The 17396-nt window shown below is 40.2% G+C and overlaps 1 protein-coding gene across 1 annotated transcript; it reads left to right on the forward strand.

The window, feature by feature from the left end:
* Positions 1–782: 782 nt before the first annotated feature.
* LOC311133015 (terminal nucleotidyltransferase 5A-like) lies at positions 783–16492 on the forward strand. Its single transcript, XM_084166435.1, has 2 exons — positions 783–1244; positions 14679–16492. Exons 1-2 carry the CDS (start codon positions 1089–1091, stop codon positions 15708–15710), a joined length of 1188 nt encoding a protein of 395 aa, XP_084022561.1. The 5' UTR covers positions 783–1088; the 3' UTR covers positions 15711–16492.
* The last annotated feature ends 904 nt before the right edge of the window (positions 16493–17396 follow it).

Consider the following 17396-nt stretch of genomic DNA (forward strand, 5'->3'; position numbering starts at 1 on the left):
TGACATTTATCAATATATTCGCCTGTATTTACCCCCAAGAAATGAAATGCTAATTAGCTGCTAATGTGGCTATCATAAAGAACTACAAATGCCATGTTGATCTGGACGAGACTGCCGAATCGAGGCAAAGGTAAGAATCTCTGGATTAACTATCCAATGTTCGCTAAATGTAGTAATGAATAAATTGGCTACATTTATTTTAATGGACAATTCTTTGAACTGTCTTGTGCATGTTTTAAATTGACACAATACCTGTTAGCAAAGGTGTCAGCTAGAGATGATGTGCAGGAGCCTCCAGGGATTTGTACTTTTGCATGATGTCTACTTTGATGCTAATTAGCCTTTTTGAATCTAAGAGTAAATAGAGACAAATATGTTGATAAAAGTCACCTTGTCGGAGAGAGATTTACATGGTCATCAAAACGTTTCACCAGGGTATAAGCCTACACGAAACACAGACCTTATTTTAAGTGTTTCTAAAATCCCCTATGGGAAAAATGATTGGTGGAAAATCAATTGGAACCATTTCCCTGTTCGACCAAGTTTTATGAGTATTATGACAGCTCCAATGTGGGGCTCTATGCATGGGCCTACTAAAATGTGACTGAAGTATCCAATGAAAGCAGCAGACGAGCCTTTGCTGACGCAGGGGAAGTGGGTGTGTGCACATGACCGCTTGTAGTCTTCTGTATGTTGAGGTATTCATAAACCTCCTGCACAACCAATCAGGACGCTTATGTTAATCCCATCTTCTTAAAACCCGTCAGTATGCTTCCAGCTGTATTACAGCTAGAAGTGTATCACAGTCACAGCAGCAGCAGAACTTTGGAGATGCCACACCGTTTACCGGTCTATGTTTTGTATGTGCAGAACTCTCTCGGATCTTTAGCCTAGATTGTTTTGAAACTTCTGTTCTAAGTGACATCTGAGAAGCACAACATGAGCGATTTTGTATGACTTCTTGAAGATTTTAAGTGTCATTCCAACTTTAAAAGAAACACCTATTTTGGGAATTGCTTTGGTACAGTCCGTAATAGCCTACATCCACCAACACTACCAAAGATTTGACTACCTTTCCCCGTCCCATCATGTCCTCCGGGGATGAGTCGGAGCAGAGTCGGCGGTTCTGTGTGTTGTCTTGGGAGCAGGTGCATAGGTTGGACTCCATCCTCGGAGAGAGCGTCCCTATTCACGGACGCGGAAACTTCCCGACGCTCTCCGTACAGCCTCGCCAGATAGTCCAGGTGAGATAACGGTTTTGGTCTGGAGCACAATCAGCCCTATAATGGGAGACGATACTTTTCTCTAGCCTACTTCCAAACTCACCACATATAGCCTAACTGTAATTTTACTCTTTTTTAAAAATAGTTCAATCTTTATGTAATTCAGTCTCATCATGAAGTACTTTAGTGAATGAATAGCCAACTCAGGAATCTGCATTAAAAAAAAAAAAAAAAAACACGCACGCACGCACGCTTGCACACTTTTACCCACATAGGCTACACACGCACACACGCTGTAAATTGAAGTTGAATTTGAGAAGGAAGTAGTGTCAGGAAGGCGGTGTATTTTGGGAGTATTCCAAGGCTAACCATGTCGTATTTGTGTAATAGCATAATATGATCTAGACCAGTGAAATTTTTCAGTACTGTGGCTGAGGATAAAAAGCTCCAATATTCTTCAATATCAGGTCAGATACCATCTGTGAATATGATTCTGTGCCAGTCCTGTTGGCATGTTCATACACTGCATTTTTTGCAATAGTCTACTCTAAGTATTGGAAATATACTGGAGTGCCTTTGTAGCCTATATTTTAATATCCACCCACTGCAGTGAATCATGACTTGTGAATCCTCATGAGTGACAGTAATGTTATTTACATTAACTTTAACAGACAGGAGGAGATCTCAAGGAGCAGATGATCTAATGCTTTAATTGCCATATTCCACTTTCTCATTCCAATCCTTCCAGGACCAGAGTCATTTCATTGGTCTGCAAAACCATACAACTTTTACACATAGATGGAGAGACAGTAAGGTACTGTATATTGAATTACAATTGGGCAGAGTATAGAGAAATTGAGAATGGAAAAGTTTCCTCTCGTCTCGTGTCTCTTTCATTAATGAAACATATGCCTGCGATCTGTATTGGTAGATCAGACCTATGTGAAGGATGTATGCTGTATCCATGTTGTTCTTCATAGAAAACACCCAGGCTGGAAAAGTCTACAGTAGGCTCTGGCTGGCCATCCAGTCCCATACCATCGGCAGTAAGCATTAGTACATAACTTCAGTGATGTTTTCCCTTCCTCTCTCGCTCTCTCCTGCCTGGAAAACCAACTGATCCAACCCAGGACCAAAACCTTTTTTTTCCCCTTGCGGACAGAAATATGTGTTCTTAAAGGTGTTCCATAGGGCTCTCAATAGGGGGGTGTTTATTGAAAAACTGTCATCTAGATAATCTATTTATGGTGTAGCTCCATATTGTTGTTTGTGTGTGTGTGCGCCATGGGAGGTGTAAAAGAGAAGTCTCACTGTTGCTGATTTAGTGCAGTGGATTGTGGGTAGATAATCCCACATTGGGTTGACAGTCCTGAGGAACTATACAATAGGTCTACACACACACACACACACACACACACACACACACACACACACACACACACACACACACAGACACACCACAAGAGGTTGGTGGCACCTTAATTGGGGAGGATGGGCTTGTGGTAATGGCTGGAGCAGAGTAAGTGTAATGGTATCAAATACATCAAACACACGGTTTACATGTGTTTGATGCCATTCCATTTGCTCCGTTCCGGACATTATTATGAGCCGTCCTCCCCTCAGCAACATCCTGTGACACACATACACACACACTCTACTCAGTAGGCCTACCCAGTTGTGTTATACAGCCGAGATTACATATCCAGATGTTGAATGTTTATTAGTGTGTCAGATCAGATCAGTTATTACATAATGTTAACAGTAGGGTGGTAGAGGTAGAGCTATGGGGGGTAACCTGTTTTACTTGGCTTGGCCAGCCAAGGAAAGGGAACACACTTTTTCCAGGTTTGCTCATATCAGATTCAGGATGTAGATTCTAGAATATAGTAGAACACAGTAGGGCAAAGCCTGAGGCAGATGTTTTCCTTTTTTAATGTTTTGTCCCTGCTCTCATTTCACCATTGTGAGCTAACTGGAAGTGAGCTCTACTTTCCTGGGTGGGGGCGATGGCTTCCATTTCAGAGGCAGGATAAGGAAACTGGATTAGTTAGTTAGTAACAACATAACATAGCCTTAGTGGGTCAGGACTCTTGACAAGGTTGACATGGTATCAGTGTGGTAAGAGTAGACCCAAAGCACTCACACACTCACACACACACACCACAATACACACACACACCACAATACACATACACTACAATACACATACACCACAATACTAGCCCAGTCACCTGGTTCTGTTGTGGGCCCTGCCAGATTGTAAACCAACTCCTCTTTCGGTCTATTGTTGGTGAGACTGAATGACACAATGACACCACACGTCTCCAGGAACATAGTTTGGGTTTATATTACAGTGTATAGCTCTGTTAGTCCTCTACATATTGGCGTGTGCTTTCCTGTTGCTGGCTTTCAAGGAGGCAATTGTGAGGAGATGCAAGATGAACTCAACATTGGCCCATAGAATGAAATGGTATGCATGACTAATTGTTCTGCTTCAAATCTCTCTCTCTCTTTCTCTCTCTCTCTCGCTCTCTCTCTTTCCGGAGATAAGAATAATTTGAGCGGCGATAAGGAAAGATTTGAGACTAAAGATTACCCTTCCTTTAGAATGTAAAGTACTGGAATCTGGATGTGAAATTATCATCAGTCTAGTTTTATGATAATAAATACTGTATACCAGTCTAGTTTTATGATAATAAATACTGTATCATCAGTCTAGTTTTATGATAATAAATAATGTATCACCAGTCTAGTTTTATGATAAAATACTGTATCATCATTCTAGTTGTATGATAATAAATACTGTATCACTAGTCTAGTTTTATGATAGTAAATACAGTATCATCAGTCTAGTATTATGATTAAATACTGTATCATTCTAGTTGTATGATAATAAATACTGTATCATCATTCTAGTTGTATGATAATAAATACTGTATCATCATTCTAGTTGTATGATAATAAATACTGTATCACCAGTATAGTTTTATGATCATAAATACTGCATCATCAGTCTAGTTTTATGATAAAATACTGTATCATCATTCTAGTTTTAAGACACTAAATACAGTATCACCAGTCTAGTTTTATGATAATAAATGCCATACACCAGTCTAGTTTTATGATAATAAATAGTGTCTCACCAGTCTAGTTTTATTATAATAAATACTGTATCATCAGTCTAGTTTTATGATAAAATACTGTATCATCAATCTAGTTGTATGATAATAAATACTGTATCATCATTCTAGTTGGATGATAATAAATACTGTATCATCAGTCTAGTTTTATGATAAAATACTGTATCATCAATCTAGTTGTATGATAAAAAATACTGTATCATCAATCTAGTTGTATGATAATAAATACTGTATCATCAATCTAGTTGTATGATAATAAATACTGTATCATCATTCTAGTTGTATGATAATAAATACTGTATCATCAATCTAGTTGTATGATAATAAATACTGTATCACCAGTCTAGTTTTATGATAAAATACTGTATCATCAGTCTAGTTTTACGATCATAAATACTGTATCACCAGTATACTTTATGATAATAAATACTCTATCATCAGTCTAGTTTTATGGTAAAATACTGAATCATCATTCTAGTTGTAGGATAATAAATACTGTATCACTAGTCTAGTTTTATGATAGTAAATACTGTATCATCAGTCTAGTTTTATGATAATTAATACTGTATCATCAGTCTAGTTTTATAATAAAATACTGTATCATCATTCTAGTTGTAGGATAATAAATACTGTATCACTAGTCTAGTTTTATGATAGTAAATACTGTATCATCAGTCTAGTTCTATGATAATGAAAACTATATCATCAGTCTAGTTTTATGATAAAATATTGTATCATCATTCAAGTTGTATGATAATAAATACTGTGTCATCATTCTAGTTGTATGAAAATAAATACTGTATCATCAGTCTAGTATTATGATAATAAATACAGTATCACCAGTCTAGGTTTATGATAGTAAATACTGTATCATCAGTCTAGTTTTATGATAAAATACTGTATCGTCATTCTAGTTGTATGACAATAAATGGTGTATCACCAGTCTAGTTTTATGATAGTAAATACTGTATCATCAGTCTAGTTTTATGATAAAATACTGTATCATCATTCTAGTTTTATGATACTAAATACAGTATCACCAGTCTAGGTTTATGATAGTAAATACTGTATCATCAATCTAGTTTTATGATAATAAATACTATATCATCAGTCTAGTTTTATAATAAAATACTGTATCATCAATCTAGTTGTATGATAATAAATACTCTGTCATCATTCTGGTTGTATGAAATTAAATACTGTATCATCAGTCTAGTATTATGATAATAAATACTGTATCACCAATCTAGTTTTATGAAAATAAATACTGTATCAGTCTAGTTTTATGATCCCCGGGACCACCCATACACAAAAATGTATGCACGCATGACTAATTCGCTTTGGATAAAAGTGTCTGCTAAATGGCATATTATTATTATTATTATTAAATACTGTATCGCCAATCTAGTTTTATGATAATAAATACTATATCATCAGTCTAGTTTTATGAAAAAATATTGTATCATCATTCTAGTTTTATGATACTAAATAAAGTATCACCAGTTTAGGTTTATGATAATAAATACTGTATCATCAGTCTAGTTTTATGATAAAATACTGTATCATCATTCTAGTTGTATGATAATAAATACTGTATCATCATTCTAGTTGTATGATAATAAATACTGTATCATCATTCTAGTTGTATGATAATAAATACTGTATCATCATTCTAGTTTTAAGACACTAAATACAGTATCACCAGTCTAGTTTTATGATAATAAATACTGTATTAGTCTAGTTTTATGATAGTAAATACTGTATCATCAGTCTAGTTTTATGATAAAATACTGTATCATCATTCTAGTTTTAAGACACTAAATACAGTATCACCAGTCTAGTTTTATGATAATAAATACTGTATTAGTCTAGTTTTATGATAGTAAATACTGTATCATCAGTCTAGTTTTATGATAAAATACTGTATCATCATTCTAGTTTTAAGACACTAAATACAGTATCACCAGTCTAGTTTTATGATAATAAATACTGTATTAGTCTAGTTTTATGATAGTAAATACTGTATCATCAGTCTAGTTTTATGATAAAATACTGTATCACCAGTCTAGTTGTATTATAATAATCAAATCAAATTGTATTGGCCACATGCGCCGAATACAACAGGTGCAGACATTACAGTGAAATGCTTACTTACAGCCCTTAACCAAAAGTGCATTTATTTTTTATAAAAAAGTAAAATAACACAACAACAAAAAAGTGTTGAGAAAAAATCCATCTTCATCAATGGAACATGTGTCTAGCCGCGTGATAGGTTTCTGAGGTCTAAAGACGTGTCCTTGTGATAGGTTTCTGAGGTCTAAAGACGTGTCCTTGTGATAGGTTTCTGAGGTCTAAAGACGTGTCCTTGTGATAGGTTTCTGAGGTCTAAAGACATGTCCTTCCTTTCAGAATATGTTTTTCTTGTTCTACCTCTTTGAGAGAAGCAGGCTTGGACAGCATACATACTGTAGACCCATCCTCCAGCCTCTAGTGTTGGCACCTTGCCACCAGGCAGCTGATAATGACCTATATGAATAGAAGTGCCACTCCCAGAAATGTCTGCGTGATGGTACTACTCTTTTTCTCCAGATGCCTGTGTAAATCCTGTTTTCCAATTGACGATAATGGAAGCGTAACTAACATGACCTGAAGTATCTGTAACTATGACCTATTGTCACTTCCTCATTCAAAACACACAAAAACACACACACGCACCTGTTTGCTCTTTAGACACATCGGCCAAGCATGTGTTTTTTCTTTAACTTTGCACTTTCTCCTGCAGTGTTCCCCTTTAGCTGTGATCTTCCATACAACAACATGGACACGGATGTTAACCAGCACTCACTGTCACGACAGAATGTCAAGTGGTTCTCATTGAGGGAGGAGGATGGTGAGGAGAGAGGTAGGAGAGGGGAGGAGAGACAATACAGAGAGGTCCTCCTGCCCCTGGTTCTGGGGTATTATTAGCCTACTGACGCAGGTGCCTTTCCCACGTCACTCTGACCTGTCAGTTGTACCAAGCATCAAGCCCACCACTGACTGACCAGGAGAGGCTGTTTAGCAGGGAAACCATGAATATGTTGACAATAAGCTGCTCAGGTTAATGAGACCCCATGATGATCAAATATAATAAAATAAAATTGTATTGGCCACATGCGCCGAATACAACAGGTGCAGATATTACAGTGAAATGCTTACTTACAGCCCTTAACCAACAGTGCATTTATTTTTTATAAAAAAGTAGAATAAAACAACAAAAAAGTGTTGAGAAAAAAAGAGCAGAAGTAAAATAAAGTAACAGTAGGGAGGCTATATATACAGGGGGGTACCGGTGCAGAGTCAATGTGCGGGGGCACCGGCTAGTTGAGGTAGTTGAAGTAATATGTACATGTGGGTAGAGTTAAAGTGACTATGCATAAATAATTAACAGAGTAGCAGCAGCGTAAAAAGATGGGGTGGGGGGTGGGGGTGGGGGGCAGTGCAAATAGTCCGGGTAGCCATGATTAGCTGTTCATGAGTCTTATGGCTTGGGGGTAGAAGCTGTTGAGAAGTCTTTTGGACCTAGACTTGGCACTCCGGTACCGCTTGCCGTGCGGTAGCAGAGAGAACAGTCTATGACTAGGGTGGCTGGAGTCTTTGACAATTTTGAGGGCCTTCCTCTGACACTGCCTTGTATAGAGGTCCTGGATGGCAGGAATACTGTATCATCAGTCTAGTTTTATGATAATAAATACTGTATCATCAGTCCAGTTTTATGGTAATAAATAATCTATGCCAATCTTGTTTTATGATAATAAATACTCTATAATCTGTCTAGTTTCATTAATAATACTGTATCATCAGTCTAGTTTTATGGTAATAAATACTGTATACCAGTCTAGTTTCATGAATGAATGCTGTATCACTTCTAGTCCAGTTTAATGGCTGGTTCAGGTGCCATGACCACCCAAAGCAAGGCAACTCATTCACTTCTGAGGAAAAACCCATCATCTGTTCCTGTTAGCCTACTGACAGTACACTGAGTGTAGTATGACTGGGGTGTCTTTGCTTGCCTTCTGGGCTGACTGGACCGGATGCCAGGGTCATAGACTACAAAACATCTCATTCATTTACTGATGCCATTTACTTGGCATGGCTGGGTCTTTCTGTGACTCTCTGTCTAGGCCAGGCAGTGCTCTAACTGGTGTCTAGGGGACCATGGGGTTTAGCTGGCTAACGGCTGTTTCTGAGACTGTTTTCTCACTGAAATAATAAAACACATCAGTTCCAAATGGCACCCTATAACCTATATAGTCCACTACTTTTTACCATAGGGCTCTGGTCAAAATGAGTGCACTACATAGGGAACAGGGTGGTATTTACGATACATCAAGACTGAGGTAAATGAAATCCAAGAGGAAACCCTCCAGACTGGAGTAGGAATGCAAAGAGTGTTTGAAACGCGTCGCCAAGACATTATCAACACCACCGTCTGGTCAGTTTTTACAAGTCTCCTACTACTCCTGCTCGACGTCGAGAGGAAGTGTTCCGCCTTAGCTCAACTTCACCAGGTGCTTGTTGCGTAATGTGGGAATGGAATGGAATGGCCTGCTTTTGGAGAGGAGGTAGAAGAAAGGGGGTTATTTTGGGAGACCCTTTTGTGTTATAAGACATTATAAGGGGGTCATTCAGGTTGACCTATTCCATTCAGTTAGACCTACTTGTCCTTGTACTCAGTAACATATAAACAGCCCATATACTTCCTCCTCATTGTTTGGTTCAGGCTAGCAGTATGTATGACTATCTGAATGGTGTCATCATGGGTTGATACCTGATACCCAACCCTATGTTTAGTAAGGCAGTTCTTGCTGTTTATTATACTGAACAAAAATATAAATGCAACATGCAACAATTTAAAATATTTTACTGAGTTACAGTTAAGGAAATCAGTCAATTGAAAAACATTCATTAGGCCCTAATCTATGGATTTCACATGACTGGGATATGCATCTTTTGGTCACAGATACCTTAAAAAAAGATTAAAAAAGTAGGGGCGTAGCTCAGAAAACCAGTCACTATCTGGTGTGACCCCCATTTTCCTCATGCAGCGCGACACACCTCCTTCGCATAGAGTTGATCAGGCTGTTGATTGTGGCCCGTGGCCCTCCTCTTCAATGGCTGTACGAAGTTGCTGGATATTAGCGGGAACTGGAACACGCTGTCGTACACGTCAATCCAGAGCATCCCAAACATCCACAATGGGTGACATGTCTGGTGAGTATGCAGGCCATGGAAGAACTGGGACATTTTCAGCTTCCAGGAATTGTGTACAGATCCTTGCGACATGGGGCCGTGCATTATCATGCTGAAACATTAGGTGATGGCGGCGGATGAATGGCACAACAATGGGCCTCAGGATCTCATCACGGTATCTCTGTGCATTCAAATTGCCATTGATAAAATGCAATTGTGTTCGTTGTCCGTAGCTTATGCCTGCCCATACCATAAACCCACCGCCACCATTGGGTGCTCTGTTCACAATGTTGACATCAGCAAACCACTCGCCCACACGACGCCCATACACGTGGTCTGAGGTGTTGAGGCCGGTTGGACGCACTACCAAATTCTCTAAAACGATGTTGGAGGCGGCTTATGGTAGAGAAATGAACATTCAATTCTCTGGCAAAAGCTCTGGTGGACATTCCTGCAGTCAGCATGCCAAATGCACACTCCCTAAAAACTTGAAACATCTGTGGCATTGTGTTGTGTGACAAAACTGCACATCTTAGTCCCATGTAGCTCAGTTGGTAGAGCATGGCGCTTGCAACGCCAGGGTTGTGGGTTCGTTTCCCACGGGGGGCCAGTATGAAAAAAACAAAACATGTATGCACTCACTAACTGTAAGTCGCTCTGGATAAGAGCGTCTGCTAAATGACTAAAATGTAAATTTTAGAGTGGCCTTTTATTGTGCCCAGCACAAGGTGCACCTGTATAATGATCATGCTGTTTAATCAGCTTCTTGATATGCCACACCTGTCAGGTGGATGGGTTATCTTGGCAAAGGAGAAATGCTCACTAACACGGATGTAAACAAAGTTGTGCACAACATTTTAGAGAAATAAGCTTTTTGTGCATTTGGAACATTTCTGGGATCTTTCATTTCAGCTCATGAAACATGGGACCAACACTTTACATGTTGTGTTTATATTTTTGTTCAGTGTATAATGAATACTGATTTTAGCTTTGTTCTACCTAATTCCAATAGACATACATATTAATATGTATTCACTGAACCATACAGTATATTCCTGTTTATATGCAACATTGATTATTCCACGAGGACTCTGGGAAATGGTTCATATATATTCTGGTTTTCACAGAATATACTGGATGTTTTTAATATTCTGGATGTTTTTATTAGTGGCCATCTGTCCAGAGGTTCGGTTACCAATAGAAACAGATTGTGTTTCTCACTGGAACACAACACAGATGTGCACAGCAGGGCACCATAAACTGCTTTTATTGGAAAATCAATTCTCTGTTATTTCCACCCCTAAAAAGGATTGGCTTTGAAACTCAACATTCTTTATTTCTTGACCTTTAGTTTATGTTTTGAACCTTTTCCTCAATAGACTTTTCATGGTGGTGTCCTTTTTCATTTTGATTACCACTACCCCTTCCCTTGGGATCCTGCCACAGTAGCTGTGGAGGATATTAATATTCTTCAATCACACAGTGACACAGTGGGTTTCTGGGTCTGGGTAAAGGAGGTTACAATTAAGGCCTGGAAAGATTGTGCAATAGTTTGGGAAGAGAGGGAACCCAACACACATATTTTGCATGTCTCAATTTGTCTGTTTTTTGGTCTGTCTTTGTTTTTAGGTTGGTAGGGAGGATGCCATTACCTAAATTCATGAATGGGGATGTAGCTACGTAAGTCAGGCAGCAGAGACTTGTCAGGATACTCTCCTTTCCTAGCATAGTGGTGAAGCCAACATAACCTAATTCCTCAGGCACGGCTTTGTGTGTGTGTGTGTGTGTGTGTGTTCATGCATGTGTGCATGCTTGCGTGTGTGTGTTGCAAAACAAACGTACAGGCTCCCCACTGGGCACAGATGCCAATTCAACGTTGGTTCAACGTGATTTCATTGAAATTAAGTGGAAACAACATTTATTCAACCAGTGTGTGTCCAGTGGGTCAAAAAGCATAGTAAAGCCAGCATTACTATCCTGAGCTGGTTAAAACCATATTTCACTGTGGGTGGTGACTGATACAGATATCCATTTTGTAATGAGATGTTGGCACTGTAGCAATGTTGTGGACAACAACTGCATGAAAGAGGTATTTTGATAGTAGCGAAAGTGGATAGCTTATGTTGTAATGTCTATCTTGGGCTTAACTTGTGAACTTGATCCGACCTGGAAAGGGATTGTGTGATTGTGTGCGTATACAGACTAGATACCTGGTTGAATACTTGGATCAGTGTCTGGATAAAGATACCAAGTGTGTGTACTTGGTAACCATGGTCATGCCTGTTAAGGATTGTCCCAGTTTCTTGTTTTCCTCTGGAGTGCTGTAACAGTCAGGAAGCTTGAAATATCTCAGCTGCCTTTTCTTTAGTTCAGCAGTTTCCCTTAACTCCAGGATCCACCCCTGATGGCTCTGTTCTGTGACCCAATAAGCTCATGAACCATACCTTTGCCAAGTATGCTGTTTATATGACGACATAGGAAACATATGTTTTCATTATGGCGCAATCATACCAGAGTTTTTATAAGTTCACAACCCAACCCCATTTGTCTACGTCTCACATATTTGTAATGTTTCTTCTAGATAACCTTCAGGTCAGCTGGAGTTCCTCCTGAAGTTAAAGAGACAAAAAGACAAGTGCTGGCTTGCTATGTCCCGCAAAGAAATCTCTGATTCTCCATGCATTACTAAGGGGACTGGAGGTCCACCCTATCTTCATACAGCTGAGCTAACTCTGTATTGTTGGCTTTTTACAAGCTAGAGACTATATGGAGGTCAAGGGACTTTAAAGTAGCTGGCAAACATAGGGGATATTATTGTCCAATCAGAGGCTTTTAATTTATTCAGTGTCACATCTCTCTGCATGAGAGAAAGAGAGATATTTGTCTTTTTTTAATGGAAATAGGGAGTACATGAACAAATTAAAAGGCTGTGCATGTTTTGATAATGAATTATTACATTTGTTATTCGATGTTGTTGCTTGTCTTTATTTGGGTCGTTCCACCAATTCAGTGCCTTTTGAGAAGTGTAACTTGATTTCACTTAATTTTAGCATTCTGTCATAATGAGCACATGTTCAACTTAATAAGAACATGTTTTCCCATCTCAAGAAGTTAAATAAAAAAATGACTACAGGGTTGACCGTAACAGGGTGGACAATTTCATCTTAAATCAGGCATAAATCCCCTCGTGACAGAGGGAATAGAAGCTTGTTGTGTGTAACAGGGAGTGGCAATTGAATGCAAACAAAATGAAATTGCTAAAACATTTCTAGCCTTTCTATCTATAGGTAATAGGGTTGACGTGTTATCAAATCAAATCAAATCAAATGTTATTGGTCACATGCGCCGAATACAACAGGTGCAGACATTACAGTGAAATGCTTACTTACAGCCCTTAACCAACAGTGCATTTATTTTAAACAAAAAAAGTAAGAATAAAACAACAACCAAAAAAGTGTTGAGAAAAAAAAGAGCAGAAGTAAAATAAAGTGACAGTAGGGAGGCTATATATACAGGGGGGTACCGTTGCAGAGTCAATGTGCGGGGGCACCGGCTAGTTGAGGTAGTTGAGGTAATATGTACATGTGGGTAGAGTTAAAGTGACTATGCATAAATACTTAACAGAGTAGCAGCAGCGTAAAAAGGATGGGGTGGGGGGGCAGTGCAAATAGTCCGGGTAGCCATGATTAGCTGTTCAGGAGTCTTATGGCTTGGGGGTAGAAGCTGTTGAGAAGTCTTTTGGACCTAGACTTGGCACTCCGGTACCGCTTGCCGTGCGGTAGCAGAGAGAACAGTCTATGACTAGGGTGGCTGGAGTCTTTGACAATTTTGAGGGCCTTCCTCTGACACCGCCTGGTGTCATGCTCGACCCGCTCAGTTTTCCACCACAAAACACCAGAAGATGGCCCGAAAGAGTAGAACCAGCTCACCTGCTTTTACACTATGATTTGACTATTAGATGTTCAATGTTTCTTTTGAAAACAAATATTTAAAAAGGAGTAGTTTCACCATATTAAAACGATAGTTAAGTTCACTTAACAGAGTTGACATTAAAATGAGGGACTGATGTAAATGATTCCCTAATCACATGAAGTAAATAATAATCTTCAGAAATGACTGTGTCAAAGCAACAAAATAACAATGTTGGTGAAACTTGGAGACATTTTTGGATTTAGTGGGTTGAAATCTTCCTAGAAGTGACACAGGGCTGATGGAAGGACATGTCAAAATGTTGAATTTATTTAAATAAAATGGATTTATTGACTTCTCAATGTGATCTCTATTAAAGGGAACTTCATTTAATATAACAGGCTTTTCAAATTCAATATTGGTTTACAATTTCTATTTAAAATATCAAAGGGATGCAAAATAAACTATTTTCGTGGAACGACCCATTTACTGCTTGGTTCCTCCTCTCTTTATAACCCCCCCCCCCCCGAGGCGCACGCTAGTCTCATCCGCACAACAAATTATTGGATGCTAGTATTTTATCTTTACTGTTACGAACATTGGCTGAAAGCTAGGTGAACCATTCCTTGATTGAAATGTAAATATTACAATTTCAAAAGAAGAGGCAGTAACCATGAAAGCTACGTTTCGACTTGCAGTGGCATGCACTTTCAGTGCATTAAAATGCATTTTCAGTGCATAGTTCTTTGAATGTATCACCCTAGATTGTATGGATATCTCTCTCTTAGATCACTAACATATCTCGGGCCACAGATCACTCATAAATATCTCTCTATCACACAGATGTCAAACTCATTCCATGAAGGGCAGAGTGTCTGCAGGTTTTCACTCCTCCCTTGTACTTGATTGATCAATTAAGGTCACTGATTAGGTAGGAACTTCCCTCACCTCTTGTCTAGGTCTTAATTGGACGCAAATTGAAAGGAAATAACAAAAACCAGCAGACATTCGGTCCTCCAGGAATGATTTTGACACCCCTGCTTTATCAGATCACTTGAAAGCAACAAAAAAACGACAAAACGTATTTGATTGGAAAAGAAAATTGACAATAAAGTGTCCTCCTAATAATATCTCTCAGATCACTCACCCATGTCTCTCTCTCTCTCCTGTGTAGGTGGTTCGGGCTCGTCTGCAGGAGCGTGGTGTGGTGGTCCGAGATGTGAAGCTGAACGGTTCAGCAGCCAGCTATGTGCTCCACCAGGACACTGGCCTGGGCTACAAGGACTTGGACCTCATCTTCGGCCTGGACCTGACTGATGACAAGACCTTTCGTGTGGTCAAAGACGTGGTCCTGGACAGCCTGGTGGACTTCCTACCTTCGGGGCTCAGCCGTGTCTCGCCCATCACCCTCAAAGAGGCCTACGTCCAAAAGCTAGTGAAGGTGTGCAACGACACAGACCGCTGGAGCCTGATCTCCCTCTCCAACAACACGGGGAAGAACGTAGAGCTGAAGTTTGTGGACTCCCTCCGGAGGCAGTTTGAGTTCAGCGTGGACTCGTTCCAGATCGGCCTGGACTCGCTGCTGCTGTTCGACCGCTGCTCAGAGATGGCCATGTCCATGTCTGAGAGCTTCCACCCCACCGTGGTCGGAGAAAGCATGTACGGGGACTTCCAGGAGGCCCTGGGACACCTCCGCACCAGGACCATCGCCACGCACAGCCCCGAGGAGATCCGGGGAGGAGGACTGCTGAAGTACTGCCACCTGCTAGTGCGGGGGTTTAAACCGGACTCAGAGGCTCAGATGAAGCTGCTGCAACGCTACATGTGCTCTCGCTTCTTCATCGACTTCCCGGACATCGGCGAGCAGCAGCGTAAGCTGGAGGCGTATCTCCAGAACCACTTCAACGGCATGGAGCACAAGCGCTACGAGTGCCTGGTGACGCTGCGGCATGTGGTGGACGAGAGCACCGTGTGCCTGATGGGCCACGAGCGCCGCCAGACACTGGCACTGATCTCGGCACTGGCACTACGGGCCATGGCAGAGCAGAACGCCATCCCGGCCCTGGCTAACATCACCTGTTACTACCAGCCGGCGCCTTACGTCAGGGACGTCAACTTCAGTAACTACTACATAGCGCGGGTCCAGTCGCCCATGAGTAGCTCTTATAGTAACTCTTACCACAGGACATGGCTGCCTTGCAGCTAAGTGATGTGGATCAGTGGAGCGTAAGGGGACTATGTTGTTGTTATTTTAAGCTTCTAGTTTCTCTGTGTGATTCACAAATGGTAGCCTATTCCCTACATAGTGCACTATTTTATATGAGCAGGAAACTATATAGGGAATAGGGTCCTATTGTCGACGCACCATCTGTCTTATAGTAACGTGAGCTGAGCGGTTCGATAGAGTGCTTTGTTCAGTCCACCTGTAGCAAAATGGCTTCTTGTTGGAGACTTGAGGACAAAGTCCACTGAGGACAAAAAAAAATGAACATTTTTATTGTATCTTTTTGCCAAATCTTCAGTTGCAACCCTTCCCACTAAATTATATCAATGAATACTGCTGTAAATTTGATTTGAGCCATTGTTATTATGTTTGTTACATTTCTGTTCTGAAGCGTTAGCTTCTTTTGTTGATGAAAAAAGGTGGTCTATTTTGGTGTGTGTAGAATGGTTGAAATGTGACGGAATAACTTTTCAGCTTCCCAGTCTTGATAAGGGACTTTAAGAGTATTTGGATCCATAAGAGGAAATGTAAATAAGAATTCAGAAAGCTGTATTCTGTTCTGACTGTGGTTTCAACTGACCTTTTCCTTTGAAGACGTAAGGACCAAAGAATTCAGTTCTTGTGTAGCGTGAAGAAAACAAAACAGACTTTTGTGATTCTAAGTGCCTGAAAAACCAACCGACATCTTAAAGTAGTTTGCTCCATAAATCAAAGAACTGATTTTGAATCTATTTCTATATCCAGGGTCAGGGTATTTCCTTTTCAAATAATAAAAAAATTAAAATAAAATGGAAACATTGGTATAATTTCTTTCTTTCTCAGTCTACACATTCCTAATGGAATTAGGCATATGTTGTATATGTACAAAAGTATGTGGACACCCCTTCAAATTAGTGGATTTGGCTATTTCAGCCACACCCGTTGCTGACAGGTGTATAAAATCGAGCACACAGCCAGGCAATCTCCATAGACAAACATTGGCAGTAAAATGGCCTTACTGAAGAGCTCAGTGACTTTCAACGTGGCACCGTCCTAGGATGCCAAATTTCCAACAAGTCAGATCGGAACATTTCTGCCCTGCTAGAGTTGCCCCGGTCAACTGTAAGTGCTGTTATTGTGAAGTGGAAACGTCAAGAAGCAACAATGGCTCAGCCGCGAAGTGGTAGGCCACACAAGCTCACAGAATGGGACCGCCGAGTGCTGAAGAGCATAGCACGTAAAACTCGACCGTCCTCAGTAGCAAAACTCACTACCAAGTTCCAAACTGCCTCTGGAAGCAACGTCAGCACAAAATTGTTTGTTGGGAGCTTCATGAAATGGGTTTCAATGGCCGAGCAGCCGCACACAAGCCTAAGATCACCATGCGCAATGCCAAGCGTTGGCTGGAGTGGTGTAAGGTCCATACAGAAATGGTTTGTCGAGATCGGTGTGGAATAACTTTACTGGCCTGCACAGAGCCCTGACCTCAACCCCATCGAACACCTTTGGGATGAATTGGAACGCCGACTGCGACCCAGGCCTAATCACCTAACATCAGTGCCCAACCTCACTAATGCTCTTGTGGCTGAATGAAAGAAAGTCCCCGAAGCAATATACTATTAGATACAATACTTTTGGTCATGTAGTGTATCTAATAGGTTCCAGCACGTCCCATTGGAATGACAAGAC

The sequence above is a fragment of the Coregonus lavaretus genome (genome assembly GCF_964263955.1).
Source record: "Coregonus lavaretus genome assembly, chromosome: 7".
Lineage (NCBI taxonomy): Eukaryota > Metazoa > Chordata > Actinopteri > Salmoniformes > Salmonidae > Coregonus > Coregonus lavaretus.

Excerpts from the sequence above, each read along its gene's own strand:
- LOC311133015 (XM_084166435.1), top strand. The coding sequence starts at position 1,089 with ATGTCCTCCGGGGATGAGTCGGAGCAGAGTCGGCGGTTCTGTGTGTTG. Across the intron at positions 1,245-14,678 it reads AGCCTCGCCAGATAGTCCAG|GTGGTTCGGGCTCGTCTGCA; the intron begins GTGAGATAACGG and ends TCTCCTGTGTAG.